General features: G+C 58.9%; 1 protein-coding gene across 1 annotated transcript in view; it reads right to left on the minus strand.

The window, feature by feature from the left end:
* Positions 1-17,055, minus strand: part of ADAMTS2 (ADAM metallopeptidase with thrombospondin type 1 motif 2) — a 205,767-nt gene that overhangs the window by 39,283 nt on the left and 149,429 nt on the right. The window contains exons 6-10 of the mRNA XM_031437967.2: positions 6,914-7,070; positions 2,997-3,102; positions 2,187-2,330; positions 1,792-1,924; positions 416-529 (exon numbers count right to left, since the gene is read on the minus strand). Coding sequence (XP_031293827.2) covers positions 416-529; positions 1,792-1,924; positions 2,187-2,330; positions 2,997-3,102; positions 6,914-7,070 — 654 coding nt within the window. The remainder of the gene's footprint in view (positions 1-415; positions 530-1,791; positions 1,925-2,186; positions 2,331-2,996; positions 3,103-6,913; positions 7,071-17,055) is intronic.

Raw genomic sequence — 17,055 nt, forward strand, 5'->3', positions numbered from 1 at the left:
CAGATGCCGTGGGTGGCCATCCAGCTGCCTCCTGGGACAAGTCTGCCCACCAGAGGGCAAACAACAAGGAGCTGGGCACGGAGAGGGCAAGCCTGAGGCTGGGCCTGGGGCTCCAGCAGCCACCAGAATGTTGGCCAATGTTGGTCTCAAGGTGAGGTGACCCAGTCACCCACAGTGTGCAGGGGGCGACGGAAGGCTGCTGGAGCCCCAGGACGGATCCCCAGAGGAGGGGATTCCCGAGGAGGGCCTGAAGCACAGTGAGGAGCTCTGAGACACCAGGCTCAGAAGAGAGGGCACGGGAAGTTCAAGGGGCAGAGGCTCACGAGTGCGGGGTTATTAGAAAGGAGGCGGGGTCCCCTGAGAAGGCCCTGGAGATCTGTGTGCGTGCCAGTGCCTGCCCTCTGCCCTGACTCACCTTGCCAGGTGCACACATGGTCCCGTCCAGGGGGGGCCCCTTCTTGGTCTTGCAAAAGTACGGGTTGTCAGGGTGGCTGCACCACAGCTGCTTGCAGGGGTCGAAGGTCCGGAACTGGAAGAGAGCCCCAGCAGCTAGCCAGGCTGCCTCCCACCCTGCCGCCCCGGGTCCTCTTGCACAGCTGCGGAGCCAGGAATGACTCGGCTGCCCGTGACGGGCTGTGCGGTGCCCTGAGCGCTGTGTCGTTCTGGGGCTGGGAGAGCCTGGGGCCTACAGCATGGGCGCGTCACGTCCTGCAAGCTGCCTGGCCTCCCCAGCCTCTAACTCTTGGTGGCTGCACCTCTGATGGGGCCTGGACAGACTGCTGGCACCAGTGGGCTTGGCATGAAAGCTAGAGGGCATCCCTCTGGCCCAGGCAGGAGTGGCTGGCGGCTGGCAGGGGCTGACACTGCAGGATCTCACGTGCACCTGCTGTTCCCCTGCTGAGCACTTCACCTAATCCCTCCTGAAGCCCTCCCTGCTGCTCCAGTAAGCCCCACCTTCACCCCAGCCTTCGCCTCTGTCCCCTGGACTTTTTCCCTAGCCTTTATATTTCCTGTCCTGATAGCCTTTCCTCCCAGGACTTCATCCAGCTGGAACTCAGATCTGGCCGTGCCACTCCCCACGCAAAACTTTCCAGAGCTTCCCACTGCAGTGAGTCATTGAGATGAGAATCAAGCCCACTATGTTCCTTATGCAGTGTGCAAGGGGCTGGACTGCCTGCATCAATACCCGAGCCTACCACTTGCTTGCTGTGTGGCCTTAGGCTGGTTACTCAACCTCTTTGGGCCTCAGTTTCCTCATCTGTAAAATGCTTACTTCCTTTATGCTGTTGAGATGAGCATTGAGTCAAACATTAACAGACACCAAAGCTCTTGCCACAATGCCTTGCATGGGGTGGCCTCGAACAGCAGCCACACCCAGTTCTGACGGCTGGGGTTCCTGCTGACGGCTCAGCCCCAGCGCTCGACCCTAGGGGACAACTTGTTGCTCCTGTTTGCTGTGCTCCCTCAACTCTAGGCATACGTGGTACCTTCCAGAACACCCTCTCCTCCCACTTAGCCTTTATAGCTCCCTTCCTCCAGGAAGCCCTTCTGAACTCTGCAGACCAACACACGGGCCTCACTAGGCCCCCACATCCCCCGCTGGTCCCTGCGTCACAGTGCTTGTCGCCTGTGTGCTCCCTGCCCCAGCCAGGAGGGCACTGGTGCCAACTGGATGAGGAGGGGTGGGCGTGGAGGGAGCTGCTGCCATGTCGGAGGGTGGCTCCGCCCCGTCCCCAGGAGCCCCCAGGAAGCCGGCCCGGGCCCGGGAGGTGCCGAGGGCCCCACGCTCACCGCGGTGCACATCATGTAGCCCAGGCCGAAGTCGAAGCGGCACTGCTCGTTCATGGAGTAGTGCAGCCCGGGCAGCTGCGGCAGCGCCGGCCAGTCGTGGGCGAAGGGGTCGTCCCGCAGGCAGTCGTAGGAGCTGTGAGGGGACACGGGCGCCGCAAGCTGCCTTCAGCGGGGGCCTGCCTGCTCCCCCCAGCCCCACGCTGTGCTGCCTCAGTTTCCCTGCCGCATCTCTTCCTAGGCATAAAGCTGCTCCCCAACCACCACCCGCACTGCAGGCTGGAGGACCCAGGTCCAAGGGCTCCGGCTGGGGGCCCGGGCACACGGGGCCAGGTGCCCTCCGAGAGCCGAGCCTGGCGTTCTGGGGCGGCCCTCGGGAGGCGCGGGGCGGTACTCACTGCAGGTAGCGGCTCAGCTCCTGCTGGCTGCAGCGGGACCAGTGGAAGCGGTGGAAGGCTGCCTGCACCAGGGGCGCCATGATGCTGCCCAGCCGCACCTCGTCGCCGCAGCGGTTGCCCTGCCCGTCGTGCTCCATGCCCAGCCTGTGCGGGAGCCGAGGCAGCCTCACTGGACCCTCCCCTGGTCAGCTCCATCCCACCCAGATGCTGGGAGGGCACCCCGCACCTCCCCCAGGTGCCCCACTCCCCCAGGCTGGCCTGGTCTGCCCTGAGCCGGGTGGTACCCACTTTCTACCCACTAGATTCTTAAAGCCGGGGCAGTCTGGGGGACAGCATCCAGCAGCAGCCCCCTCAGGTGCCCTGTCCCCAAGGCAGAGCACTGCTGCATGAGAAAGCACTGGAGGTGGAGGCATCCACCACCCTCTCCGCACACACCCGGCGGCCCCGCGAAGTTCCCCATCAAGGCTCATGCGGCAAGATCCAGGTGGTGCCTGGAGCACGCTCACCGGGCAGGGTCGTGGCTTCCCCACCCCCAGCTCTCTGATCCTGGGCGAGGCTCCTTTGGAAAACGGGTTAAGAAGACCCCTGTGCCCAGGCACTTGAATGGTGTAATGGGTAGAAAGCCCCCAGGCCCTGCCTGGCCCTCAGCAGAATGGGCCTTGGGCCTGCCCTGTGCGGTGGCACTGGCTCAGGACATCACAGCCCAAGGGCTTTTCCGACGGGGCCTGTCTCTCTCTGGGCATAGAGGAGAAGTGGGGCCCCTTGAGCCCCAAATCCCCCTTAGACCACAAGGATGGCGAGGCCACTTACACATGGCCAGTCTCGTGGGCCACCACGAATGCCGAGGAGAAGCCGTCCTCATGGTTCAAGGTGCAGCTGCGGACGGGGTGGCACATCCCGGTGACAGGAGCATAGCCTGGGAGAAGACAGAGGGTGGCTCTAGTCCCAGGCCCAGAGCCCTGCCCGAATTGGGGGGACCCTGGTCCCAACCCCCCCCGACCCCTCCAGAGTAAATGAGCAGAGTCATGTGCACCCCCGGCTGGCCCAGCTAAGGAAGCCACCGCTCTCCACCCTGGGGCCTCAGCCCTGCCAGTCAGCGTCCACACCGCAGCTGGGTCAGTTTTCTGAGTCCAGGTCTCACCTCCTAGGACTCTCTGGCGCCTCAGCAGGCAGCCTCCTGCCAGCTGGCCCCCTTTCATGCCACTGCCCACATTCCTCCCCAGCTTGGCCGAGTGGCCTTCTGCCCCTGGGCAGCAGCCGTCTCCACACCACCTCCTCCACTGCAGGCTCCATGGCCCTCGTGCCTGGCAGCGCACCCTGAGCCCACTCCCTCGGGGTCTTCCTCGGCTCTCCCGTGGCTTCTCCCCGTTTCCATAGTGCACAGAAGACTGCAGTGAGGGCGGCCCTGAGCTGCTCAGGGGCAGAGTCAGGCCAGGACAGACGACATGCCATGCTGCCCTGCTGAGTCGTGCAGAGGGGACTGGCCCAGTGGTTGGGGGCTGACCAGCCACAGACGATGAGGCCGTTGGAGCCCCAGCCTGGGAACCCCGCACTCTGGCTGAGGAGATTCTGAGCCACGTTTCTGCAAGGGGCCCAGGGGTCTGTCAGGAAGGAGCCGGGACCAGGCAGGGTGCCCCCAGGGGCAGAGGGTGGGGAAAAGAAGTGGGAAGGGCAGTTGCAGCAGGCCATACCCCCTAAGAGGTGCCAAGGGCCACCCCCAGCCACGCCCCTCCATCAAGGGCTTCTGAAGAGCCCTGAATTCACAGGTCACGGTGAGGAGACACCGTGGGCTTTGCCAGCCCAGTTACAGTGTGTGGCCCAAGGAAGCAGCCGGGGACGAAGCCTGGCAGGGAGCCAGGGCGGGGCTGAGGAACGAGCCAGAACAGCCCAAGCAGGGGGGCGGGAAGGCCCCCCTGCGGCGTGGCTGGTCTGTGGAAGGGCTCACCCACTGGCTGGGCTGAGCCAGATCACAGGGTGTCTTCAGCTGTCCCCAGGGGAGGTTCACAGGACCGCATTCCCACCCATTGCGGGGGCGGGGAGTGGCTGGAGGGCATGAGGCTGAGACCCCATCCCCAGCTGAGGAAACACAGAGACCCGGGCCCAGCCGCTCGTCCCTGGACAGGGCAACGCCGGGCACACAGAGCCGCGCGTGCCAGAAGGCGTCTCTGCTTAGACCTGGGCGCCCTACAGACCCGCTGAGTGAGAGGCCCAGGCTCTCCCCGGACTCAGCCTCTTCCTCTCAGACGCCACGGGGCATCCCAGGCAATGTGTTCAAAGAGAAAAACAGAGAAAGGAAGGAAGTGTGGCCGAGAGTGCTGTTCCACACTTGTCTGTAAAAGCATCGTCATCTAACCATTATCGTTTTCCCTTGTAATAAACAGGAAAATCAGAGTGATTTTGCTCTGCAGATTTCGAGGTGATTGCTCTTGGATCGGTGCCAGGGCCAACCTTTGCAATCTTCTCTTTGGCCTTTGCATGCAAACCTGCATAGGAACATGCGCCTCAGTGTATTTCTCATTCACCTACTTAGCATTACGTGAACTTTTAGGATCTGTAGATTTGAAAATGTATCTGTATTTTTTTTGTTTACATCCTTCCTCCTAGCTTTGCTGTTACTCTTTCCAGAAATCTTATTAGATGTTGTACTTCCTGGATTGAGCCTCTGTGTCTCCTAACTTTTCTCTCATGTTTTAATCTTTTTGGATGCCTTGATTTTTTTATTTCAGCTTTTGATTTTTCTATTCTGCCCATCACACCTTTAATTTCATAAAAACCCTTTGTTCTCTAATTCTTCCTAGCAACCTGTTCTGGGTTTACGGATGCATTTTCTCAAACATTCTGGCAACATTACCTTATAAAACTGTGCTTTCCCATGCTCTGAGTTCTCTCTGTTTCCTCTGGAGTCAGTTTTCTGATTTGGTTTTGCATCTGTGTCCATTTTTTCATCCTATACCTTTTGTTAAAGGTCTGGTAATCCTTGGCTGTCCTTTCACGTTTTAAAATGAGGACCGACCTCACTTAGTATCAAAGTTGTGCTGTTTTCTCTACTATGAGACAGTCCTGCCCCCTGTGAGTGCCCTCGCCTGGACGGACGGCGGACGGGGCGCTCTGCCTGCCAGCCGGCCACGCTGGTCCGGGCCGTGAAGGGCGGCTAGCAGCCCTCCCACAGCGGAGAGGCGCCAGCACCAACTCGCAGCCGCCCTCTGTGCGTGGTGGGACCTAGAGTCACACCCTCTGTCCCCACCTGCATCCCACCGTAGTGCCCATCTGTGTGGCCCAGGGGACCACTGTCTGGCTTCAGAGAGGTTTTGTTAACACGAACTAGCTGTACCTCTGAATAGGGGTCACATAAGAAGTCTTTCTCACTTTTTGTTTGTTTTGTTTTTTGGGGGGAGGTAATTAAGTTTTTGTTTGTTTGTTTGTTTATTAGCAGAGGTACTGGGGATTGAACCCAGGACCTCGTGCATGCTAAGCACACGCTCTACCGCTGAGCTGTGCCCTGCCCCACTTAGGAAGTCTTTCTATTTATGCAAATATGACAAGTGGTTGGCAGAGAGAAGCTGAAGGTTAAGAGAGTAGAGTCTGATGCAGGGCAGTGCGTACAGTAATTCACGGAAGAAAGTGCTGGAAGGACTCAGCCTACCTGTCAGGTAAGTGTACTTATTTTTATTAAAAAGATCACTGGAACGATCAACCTGAAATGAATGAAGATGACTGCCTGTAGAGGATGGGGGTGAGGTGAAATGGGTCCACTCCCCAAAACATACATTTTTATGTAGATTGTTAAAGCTCTTTCTTTCGAAGTTCAATATATGCCCATAAAAAGGCACTCATCATACGGCTACAACCAGCGGCTTCTCACAAAGGGATCACACCTGCGGAGCCACCTCCCTGGTCAAAACCTAAAGCTGCCCGCACACTGCAGAAGCCCCTTCTTGCTGCCTCCAACCTCCCTCCCGCCTGCCCCCTCTCCTGACTGCTAGCACCACAGGTCAGTTTTGCTCACGTCCAGATTTGAAATGAATGGAATCCTAAGTTTATGGTCTTCTCTGCCTGGCTATGCCACTCTACCCTCCCCGTGCGAGATTCACCCACGGTGGTGGGCTGTCGTGGTTCTGTGCCTTGTTGGAGGTTAAAATCTTCAACTGAGGCTGTAGAATTGTCAATTTCTTCTTTCTATTTACTTATTTAAAAAAAATTGGCGGTGGGGGGATTAGATTTATTTATTTAATTTAACAGAGGTGCCGGGGACTGAACCCAGGACCACACACATGCTAAGCAGGCACTCTACCACTGAGCTATCCCCTCCCTGCAATTTCTTCTTTTAAATCTGTTGGTTTTATGTAGTTTCAATTTTTAAGGACAGCCCCTTAACTTTCAAACTTATTCAAATTTGTGTTTTAAAAACCAAGGAAAGCAAACAGCTCTGAAGCCCAGCCTCGGATCTGTCTGGTCTCTGGGCTGCCAGCCCCAGACTCTGCCCATTTCGCTTCCTCTGATCTTCCCTGTCCCCCTGGGAGATGCAGCTTCTGGGGGGCGGGGGTGTCAGAGTCCCTGGTGCTCTTCAAGAGCCAGGAGGTCAGCAGCACTTACCCAGCCCGTTGGCACAGCCCCCCTTGCCTGGACACCCTTCCCCAGCCCGGCCCCAGGCTGCCAGGGGCCCTCACGGGACCAGGGGCTCATCCCCAGCCTCCCTCTCCTCTGGGCTCCCGCCCGGGGAGGCTCACCTTGCATGCCTGAAGGCCCGAAGTCCTGCCGTGTGAGGAATATGGCGTGATCGTGGTACTCATCGTGGTCGGTGTCCGGCTTCTGCTGGAGGTAGGCCCAGCGGCAGACGTTTTCCAGACTCTGTGAGGGGTTCCCAATCTCAATGAGGCTCATGGACTGCAGGGCGGGAGAGACGAAAGACAAGGGTGGGCGTCTGGTGGTCCAGGTGGGAGCTGAGCAGACCCCATCTCCTGGGGACTGGGTCCGCATGGCCCTAAGCCCAGGCCCTCTCAAGACACCCCTCCCTCTTGGCTCCATTCTCCTGAGTGGATGGAAAGGCTCCCCACTCACACACACGTGCATGAGCTTCCACACAAAGTCACTGCACAATTTCAGGTAAGCCGTGGGAACAAAACTCTGAGGCTGTCTACGGCCTCCACGCGTCCGTTCAGCCCACCCCTCGTCCGGGGCCGCTGTATCCTATTCAGCACCCGCACTGTGCAGGCCCCGGCCAGGAGGCAGAGGCAGTGGGCCCCGCTCCCCCTGATGCACTCACGTTGTGTTAGGGCCCAGGGCAGGGGAGACACAGCTCCCAGCAGGGCTGCAAGCCCAGAGAAGGGACGGGAACCCCGAGTTTCCCCCTTGATGGAAGCTGTTTGCAGAAAACAACACAAAGGAGGGGGAAAAAAACTGCATTAGAAATGGCAGGGAGCCACACGAGGGACAAGAGCGTAGAGGTAACTCCCTAAGGAGCCCTGGACAGGAAGCCAACGGGAGCAACCATGCTCCATTTGGGATTGTGGCGCACACCCATGTGCCAAGGCTGGTGGCGGGACTGGCAGCATCACAGCCCGCTCTGCACCCTGGCATTGGCATTCACTCTCCCATTCAGCCTTCACAACCACTCCGAGAGTCAGGAAACTGAGGCTCAGAGAGGTCAACTAACTTGCCCCAGGTCACACAGCTAGGAAGCCTGAAATCAAAGTCTACATTCAATCCCCTGCCCTAAACTTCCTCCCCCAATAAAACAGACACCACATTGTCTCAAAAGCAAGTCTCCTGTAAGTGGCACTCATCCCTTTTCGTTCTACAGTCCTCACAGCAGGCATTCTGGTTTCTGCTGTCACCACATACTCCCACGACCAAAGTGGTTCCCTCCAAGCAAAGAGTCCTGGGCACATTCTTTTCCTCTGTAAGGACATCCGTCCACAGAGTAGAGCTAAGCACTCCTTGGTAGACACACAAGCAGGCGTTTGGTTTCTTTCTTCTCTCACATAAATGTATCCGTCAGGCAGAGCCACGGGATCCTCTCCGTGTGTACAAGCAGAGAGTGATCAGTAACAGGGCACTGTCAGTAAGCTAGTGTGCTGCAGAGGAAGGAAGAACGACTCAAGGCCAGAGAGGACTGGCCGCTGCCAGGTGTCCTGTGGGTTATGCAAGTCAATGGCTTACAAGATGGCAGACCCGTCCCCAAGTCCGAAGCACAGAGCCAAGCGCTCCTGGGGGATCAGATTACTTGTCATAGCAAGAAGTAGTGAGTCCTAATGAAGTCAGTGGCAGATTGGAGGGAGACGTCAGGTGGCCAGGACCTGCTGGACACTGGCACAGAGGTGGGCAGCCCAGAGGATGCTGGGAAAGGGGAAGGGACGTACGCACCTGTCCCCTTGTGACTGGGTGCCCCCATGTGAGTGGGAGGAGCTGTGACAAGCTCTGGCAAATGACCCATTGGCAAAAATGATGTGTGTCTCTTCCTGGTCCGAGCATTGAACTGCCCACAAGAGACGCTCCAGAGATCTCTCCTTGCTGGCATGTGAACCAGCAATGCCGAGGTGGTGGCTGCCTTGTCACCCAGTCCCTGAGTGACAGTGAGACCAGAGTCCCCTGCTGACTCACACAGAACTTACAGCAGGAGATCGATCTCTGCTGTCCTCATCTGCTGGGACGTGGAGCTTGCTTATTTCTGTAGCACAACCTTGCCCACCCTGATGGACACAGGAAGGGCAGAGGAAGGGGACATGGCATCTGTTTCACATCCGAGCCAGACCCCTGGGGGTCAGCCAGAGACCCTACCACGTGATCGCTGCCTCTAGAAAACCTGGAGAGGCCACTGCTCTGGAGGAGGGACTGAATGAAAAGGTCACCTTTCCTGGAAGGAGCTTTGGGTGGAACAAGAAGACAGTGGCCCTCGTGGGTGGGTTTGCTTTGGTGCTGGAGTTTGGGGCAGGTGGCTGGATTCCACTGAGCTGAAGGTGGCCACCCCGAGCCCTGATTAGAGGGTGATCACGCAGACCACTGACGACCACTTCACTGAGGATGGCCACACAGCCCCCACTGGACTGGGACTCCCCCGCCCCTCCCAAAGCCTGGCGAGGCCACCACCAATGAACAGGGCCCTGTCTCCTTCAGGGCCAAGTCTCTCAGTCCATACGTCAGGAGACTGTTCCCCACCATGGACTTGCACACCTGCCAGGTTCTGAGTTCCACGCACTGGGACAGTTCAGGTCCTGCGGCCTGCAGTTACCTTTGCCTGTGCTCTTCTGACACCAGCAGCCCAGTCCCCTTTGGTAAAACTTCCCCCCACCTTCCCATCAATCTGGACCTGACCCCGCTCTGGGGCCGGAGGGCTCAGGCCCAGCCAGTCCCACCCTGCACTTCCCCAGCACCATGGCGGCTGGGGCCAAGGAGGAGGGACAGTGTGAGGTCGAGCCTGGAGCTGCCACCCCGGGAGGAGACCCCAGCTGAGGAAGAAGCCAGCACAGAGAGAGCGGGGCCTGGGCTGCAGACAGGCCGCTTCCTGGTGTCCCCACACAACCACCTGGCTCACCCAGGCCTGAGACCAGCCTACCACGGGCCCGTCTGTTACCTATCACCAACAGTTATTCCAAGACTTTATGGTCTGAAAAACCCCAAATGCGTATTATCCCACGGTTTCTGTGAATTAGGAATCCCAAGGCAACTTAGCGCAGTCCTCTGGCTCAGTCTCCCACGGGACTGCCAGCAGCCGAGACTGGGGTGGTGGTCTCATCTGAAGGCTCCCCCGGGGAGGCCACGCTCCCACGCTCACTCACGTGGATACTGGCAGAATTCAGTCCCTCCTGGGCTGCGGGACCTAGGGTTCCTTGCCAGCCCACCTGGACCTCACCACAGAGCAGCCACACATGGCAGCTTGCTTCCCCCATCGTGAGTGACCTGAGAGACAGCAAGAGAGGGCACATCCAAGACAGAAGCCACAGTCCACTTGTAAGCAAATCTCAGCCCCGCCCACACTCGAGGGGAGGAGCGGGCTCAGCAGGGGCCATCCTGGGCTGCCTGCGGCTGAGATGTGTCTCACGCACGGGTGTCAGGAAGTCAGTTTAAGTTGTGCTATTGTCAGCTGCAGCTGACAGAGCTGGAGCAGCGGGCTTCCTCTTTGGAGAGTCCCGGGCAGCCAGTTGAGGGCACTGGCTGGCAGATGAAAGCCGGTGGCTGGTCTGCAGGGTCCAGCTGGTATGTCCCACACCAGTGGGAGAGGAATGCTGCTCCCATCTTTGAGGAGGGGTCAAGAGTTCAGCCAGAAAAGACACACCGTGTCAGGGCCAGGGAATAGGAATGAGGCCATGGAGCCAAAGGCTGAGACAGGGTGAGAGTGAGCAGGCTGTGGGCTGGGGGCTCAGCTACAGGCCCGACTGCTCAGGGGGTGGGCTTGTGGGAGGTGCCAGGAGGGCGCTGCAAACTCAAATGCCTACAGGGCAAGGCTGGAGATGTGAGTCAGTGAGGCAGGCTGGTGCTAAGAAAAACGAGTCTTTTTTATCTGCCAGTTTAGAAGGGGTAAGGGCACAGAAGGTTATTTCCCTGTTCTGACAAAGAAAGTGGGGTGATAAGGAGTGGTGAGGACTGCGGCAAACCAAGGGGCCCACGCCCAGCTCAAGGGGAGATGTCCCTCAGGGCCAGCCTCACTGGCCTGTAAGAACAGAGCCCAGAGTTGCCAGATTGGAATTCTCAGGCCAATCCCGAAATCTGGATTTTACAAAAGCAGCCTACCTTGTAGTTCGTGTCGACTTGAATTACAGGAAGTTACGTGAACAAAAGAAAACACATCCCTCAGGTCACCAGGTTGAAATCCCTGGAATAAAGGCCCTTCCAGGCTGGACCCAACACTGGCACACTGGCCAGGGCCTCCTGCCTCCCAGACACAGGGTTCTCCTGGGTTTGATCCAGGTTCCCATCCCCCTCGGCAGCCAATGTGATCCCACGGCTGCGGCAGGATAATTTATTGCAATATTGATTTGCGTTCTGTTTTTGCCTTGTCTTCCCTCACCCCCTCCAAGAAGCAGCCTGTCGCTTGCATCCTCCAGCCCCACAGGGTTTGTGCTGCAGGGCCCAGAGCAGAAATTGTCTGGGACCCCCTCCCAGCTACTGGGTTCTAAGGAGACTCCTGGAGGGAAGAGGCAGAGAGAAGGGCTCCGAGGGGCTACACCAGGACCAGGTGGCCCTGGGGAGGCAGATCATGGAAAACACAGCCACGCACTGGGCCCTGGGAGCCTGTGGTCCAGACGGGATCCCGAGAGGTGGAGGAGGAGGGTGATGTCAGCGTTTGGGCATCCAAGCTGCCGAGCTGCTGGCACTTCCTATTTCTCCGCTCAGGTCCCCGCTTCCTCAAGGCTCTGGCCCATCTCAGTGGCCACAAAGGAGCTAAGAGCTGGGGTCCTCGTACTTGCTGGGTCTGGAGCGTTCAGGAGGGTGCAGGGTGCCCAGGGGCCAGTCTATTACCCGGCACCCATCTTGTGCCACGTGGCAGGTGCCAGAGCCACGTGCATTTTAGAAAGAGCTCCCTGAGTCAGTGAGGAAGGAGCAGGGAGGGAGGCAGCATGGCTGCTGAGATGGAAGGGGGAGTCGGCTGGTGCAATGTCAGCAGAGCCGGGACCACGGGGTTGCAGGAGACAAGAGAAGTGTCGGGCTGGCGGGTGAGGGAGGATGGTTGTTGGCAAGGGGGAGGCAGGGGGAGAGGACCGCACGCTTGCTGGGGGAGGTGGGGTCCCCAGTGCCTCAGACACAGGCGAGGGATCATTCTTTGGGGGCCCAGTTTGCTCCCTTCATAAAAGCTCAGCAGTTTTCCTTGGGGAGCTCTCCTGCTTCTTGGGGTGCAGCCCCTGGGGGATCAGTCCAGGGCCAGCCTGGGACTCAAGTCAGGTCAGTGGAGCAGAGATTCAAAAGGACCAGAAGCCGGCTGAAGCAGGCTTGCCTGGTGGCAGTCCCCAAAACACCAGCCACGAACTCCTGCCTCCTGCACCCCAGGCCCAACCTTTCCTCGACTTCCTCCTCCCACTTCCTAAGAGCCGCCAGCCTTCCCATAGGTTCTGCCTGCCCCAGAGGGCTCCTCACAGACAGATGTCCAGGCAGGGGGCCGAGGAGGGAGGTCTGGGTGCCCACGTGGGTCATTGGGCTCCAGTGGGATCCCCGCTGGCTCCTGTGCCACCTGGCCCACATCCACAGCCCTCAGATGGGCCCTGCTCTGCGGGGCACCCAGAACCCCTGCCCTGTGCCTTTGCTGTGTATCACGCGCAGCACGTGAGCTGTAGCCCTCGCCGGGGCAAGGACAAGAGATGAGTCTATTTCTCCCTCAGGAGTGATGGAGGGAGGCTGAGAGAGTTGCCTGTTGCAATTAAGAAAGATTCTCACACCCAGCTTACTGTGGTCATCTGCATTCCTCCCAGCCCCAGAGGCATCTCTCTGCCTCCTGGCTGCCTACCTCTCTCTGCACTGGCCTTTTGTACGACTCTGCCTGTTCCCCCCACCTGTGCTGGGCTGGGGACTGCACCCAGGGCCATGGTGTTCCAGGGGGCAGCACCCAGGCCAGCAAGGGGGCTGCCCCAGGACCAGCCTCTCTCTTCCAGAGGGAGCCACAGGCACCAGCTGCTCAGAGCGAACTGCAGTGGGGTGGTGCGTGGAGCTGTTTTTACAGTAGATGGGGCATTTCCGCACCCTGGGGCTGGGTGGTGGCAGGGCTCACTATAAGCAAGTCACTGGGCTCTGGGTTCACATGTGTCACCTAATTTAAACTGTATAATTGCCCTAAGATATAGGTGCTGTTATTATGCTATTTTGAGGATGAGAAACAGTATCTTAAACAATATAAGTAACTCATCCGAAGTCCCACCGCTAGAAAGAGGTGGAGGTGGGCGTGGAAGCCATGCCACCTATGAAGGTGTTGGGGGGACAAAACAGTAAGGACGAACACTGACATGGTCACCAGGGGGCGCTGCTGCTTCAGGAACAGGGGCTTAGGGGCTCGGGGGCTCTGACGGCTGCCAGATCCCACAGCTGCTGGGGATCTGAGATGCTGGGGGCACAGGGGTCAAGGGGGACCACAGAGGCCTGAGACAGCCTCGGGGTCCCACCCTAAGTAAATCAATTACAACCTCACAGAAAGTTCTGTTCCAGTCACTGCCCTCTGACATTTCCATTGTTTGCTCCAGAAAGAGCTGAATTATGTATGCGTTTCCTTCTCTGGGTCAAGGAGACAGGGGGAAAGAGGGACCCGCCGCTTGGAGGCGCTGCAGGCTCACCTGCGTGTCGGGGAGCCCCGCAGACCGCAGGCCCCGCCCACCAGGGCCCCTGCGGGGACAGGCGGGCGCGCCGGGGCAGCTCGGGCCCTGCCGTTGGAGGCAGGCTCCCGCCTCATCTGCTCCGTGTGCTTGGACACGTCCCGTCAGTGTCCTGGGCTCCCCATCCGCAAAGCGGGCGCAAGCAGCCCCAAGCTCGGAGCTCAGGTGCTCTGTCCACGGCCGTCAGTACCCACAGCGACCCTTGTCGTCGTCCCTCGGCCGTGTCCCAGGGATCCGGCCGCAGCCCACCGAACTCTTCTCAACAGCCCTGACCCCAGAGAGTCTCCAGCCCAACCCGGCCTCCCGAAGACACAGAACAAGACAGCGTGTGCGCGTGGAGTCCAGACCTGCTGGGTTCGAGACAGCAGCGTGTACTCCTTGACCTTGGCGCTGCTGGCATATGGAGCCAGGTGGCTCTCTGTGCTGGGGGCTGTCCTGTGCACTGGCCTCCCCCTGCTAGATGCCAGGAGCATCCCTGGGGTCAGTGAGGCGGCAAAATCACCCTCCAGGGGGAACCACTGGCACAGGAGACCCCCCGAGGGGAGCACAGCCAAGGCACCTGGAGCGTGGGCTCCCCAGCCTGGCCCGCCCTCCCCTGAGCAAAGCGTCTCACCGCTGTGTGACCCCGGCAGGTCACCCACCTGACCCATCAGGGGAGGGTGCTGGTGTGGCTGCCCCAGAGCGCTGCTGTGAGGGTGAAGAGGGCGAGGTCACGCGCGGGGCTGCAGATAGGGCCTGACCCAAAGAGGGCACTGCAGGCCGTAACTTACATGAACACCCTTGTTAACTGCTGTGACTGCTCGTGTGTGCTCATCTTAGAGGGGCCGCTAAAGCTCAATGACTTGCTGAACGTCCCACAAGGATCAAAAGGGCCAGAATGAACACCACGCCCTCCGGCTGGGTGCAGGTGGGCTCCCCCGAGGTGAGGGTCATCTCCTTGCAGGTCTGGCGTGCAAAGGGTACCCAGAGCTTGAACCCCACCATATGACAGGCCTCACAAACCCCAACGCCAGTGAGGACCAGAGGACTGGAAGGCGTGATCCTTATTTCTCTGCCCAGGACTCTCGTATCATCAAGGCACATTCTAGACATCCTCCCAGAGGCTGGAAAGCGATTTCCAGAGACAGCCAAGCTCCCAGGAGTGCTGGATTCTCCGCACGAAGCTTCCCGACTCAGGCCCGTGGGGAGCATCTGGCCCCACTGCTTCCTCTGGACCCTGGAGGGTCTAGCCCAGGAGGTGGGTCAGGGCTGGACACCATGCCTGGCCCCCATCAGGGTGGGGGTTGGGACCCAGACTCTGGGGAGACCAGGGGGCTCTCCCTGGTGTGCCCCTCACACAGGTGGGGAAGCTGAGGCCCAGAGCAGTAGGCGGTGGCCTGGGACAAGCAGTAAGCCCTGCTCCAGCGCCTTCTGCTCTTGCTTCCCATTAAGAGACTCACAGTCAGCATTTCTCAGACCCTTCCCCTCCGACGCTGAAAAATTCCTAAGAGCATTCCATGCTTTGTCTTGACCTGGTCTTTCATGACAAGATACCTTATGTTCTTTGATTGTCCCCAAGTCTCTGATTTCCATTTGCTTTGATTTGCAACATCTTAGGAAATACTTAAAATGAGAACAGTTCAGTAGCTTTGGTGCCTTCTCAAAAAATCAATTGAAAAGCCGGTTGCTATGCAACCCTCAGTGTCGCGATGCTCTGCTCCCTGGCTGATGGCACAGTGTGCAAAATAAGATCATCTCTTTCCTTCTGCTGGGTGGCTGTTTTTTTTTTTTAAGAAATGGAGAAAAATGTTGTTTTAGGAAAAACTTGAGATAACTCAGAGGCTTCTCATAAGCTAGAAGATAAACAACATGTCACTCGCACAAGTGCTACAGATTTTATCCCCACGGGAGCCTTGGGGACAGCACGGGGGGAGTGGAGCGCGGGGAAGCTGGTCTATTTCCATCACGGTTTGGAATAAATAACAGGACATGAATACCTGGGCCACCTTAAGCCCCAAGTCTGGGCCTCAGCCTCGCAGCCCCCAGGGTCCCCCAGGACCTTGGGGGACACAGTCAGGCCCCTCTCCTGGCAGGGGTCCAGGCTAGTCACTGTGGTTTTTCTGTGCTTCAGTCCTTCCAGGGACTGGGGCCTGGCTCACTGACAGGAAATGCGTGCTCACTGAATTCATCCTCCACGTGAGCCCAACTCTGCTCCCTGACCCCCATCCAGAGGGCCCACCCCCACACCCCAGCATTTCATGGAACAAGTAGGGCTCACTGCTTCTCTGTGAACCCCAGCTGGGCAGTCACCGGCCCGGCCACCCCGTCCACGGCACCCTGTGTCCTCTGTCCTTCGTGGTGCTCACCACCCCCCAAACGCTCTTGTTCACGTGCTCCAGCCCCGGGAGCAGGCAGGTCCCAGGCTCCATCTGCTCTGCATCTCTCTGCTCTCCCACCTCCCACGAGGTCCCCAGAGACCTGAAATCAGGGCCTCGCCCCCAGCGCTGTGCCACGTGGAGTCTGTGACCCGTGGACACTGACTGACACCACCCAGGATGAGACAAGTACAGAAACAGGAAACTTTTCTCGACGTTTGATGGAGTGACTTTATGTCGATGGAATTTAGTGATTAAAAAGTCGGGGCTGGTATTCCGGAGTGATCTTGGGTTTTGGTCACACTTCCTTTTTCTAGCAATTCCTTTTAAAGGTGCTTACAGAGACACTGGTCAGTGATGTGACCTTCGGCGTGGAGGCGTTCTGTGTGTCCGCCTTGGCGCCCTCGGCCCTGGCAGCTGCTCCCCAAGGGCTGTCCCTTGCAGACTGACTGACTGATTGCTCCAGGTCAGCAGACCGGCCCCTCCTTTCCCATCCGTCTTGCTCCTGAGCCCACAGCCACTCCCCCTTGCCGTCCCTGGGTGCCCACACTCTGTGCTGGGGTGCAGACCGCTCTGTTCCTGGAGACAAAGGGCCAGCTGGTGGGACCCCGGTCCCTCTGCATCTGGATATCTGTCTGGTGGCAGCCCTGCTGGGTATGGCTGGCCTGCCGTGTCCTCCACACTCTCCCTGCCTCTCCTCCCCCGCCGTCGGTGCTTCTGCAGCGTGGCCTTCCCAGGGAAAGCGCGATGCGCACCCTGGACTCCACACACACCCCCAGTCCTGCAGCTCGCTGGAGGAGGACCATGCAACAGGCTGGCCCTATAACTTTCTGGAATCCCTCAGACACAGAGGCCCTGATGGGCGCCAGCCTCCCCCATGGCCTCTGAGGGACAGGTGGGGCAGGGAAGTGGGAGAAGGTGGGCAGAAGTGTGGGGTGGGCTCTGCTACAGGAGACCAGGGGTCCCTGCTGCATCCCTGGGGACTAGCAGAGGGGCGGCAGCATGTTCCCTCCCCGCCAGGCCATGGGGACTGGGGATGGGCATGGAGATCTAACCCCACATCCTGCTACGTCCTTTATCCTGGCCCCTCTGAGGTCATAGGCAGAGGTCTGAGGCCAGTCTGCCCAGCCCTGCGGGGGTGCAGTGGTACTGTCGGCTCAGCTCCGAAAGCGCACATTCAGCTCCATGCTCTCCCTTCCTGCCTCCTCACCATCAGTGATTCCC

Source organism: Camelus dromedarius, chromosome 27 (assembly GCF_036321535.1).
Source record: "Camelus dromedarius isolate mCamDro1 chromosome 27, mCamDro1.pat, whole genome shotgun sequence".
Taxonomy (NCBI): domain Eukaryota; kingdom Metazoa; phylum Chordata; class Mammalia; order Artiodactyla; family Camelidae; genus Camelus; species Camelus dromedarius.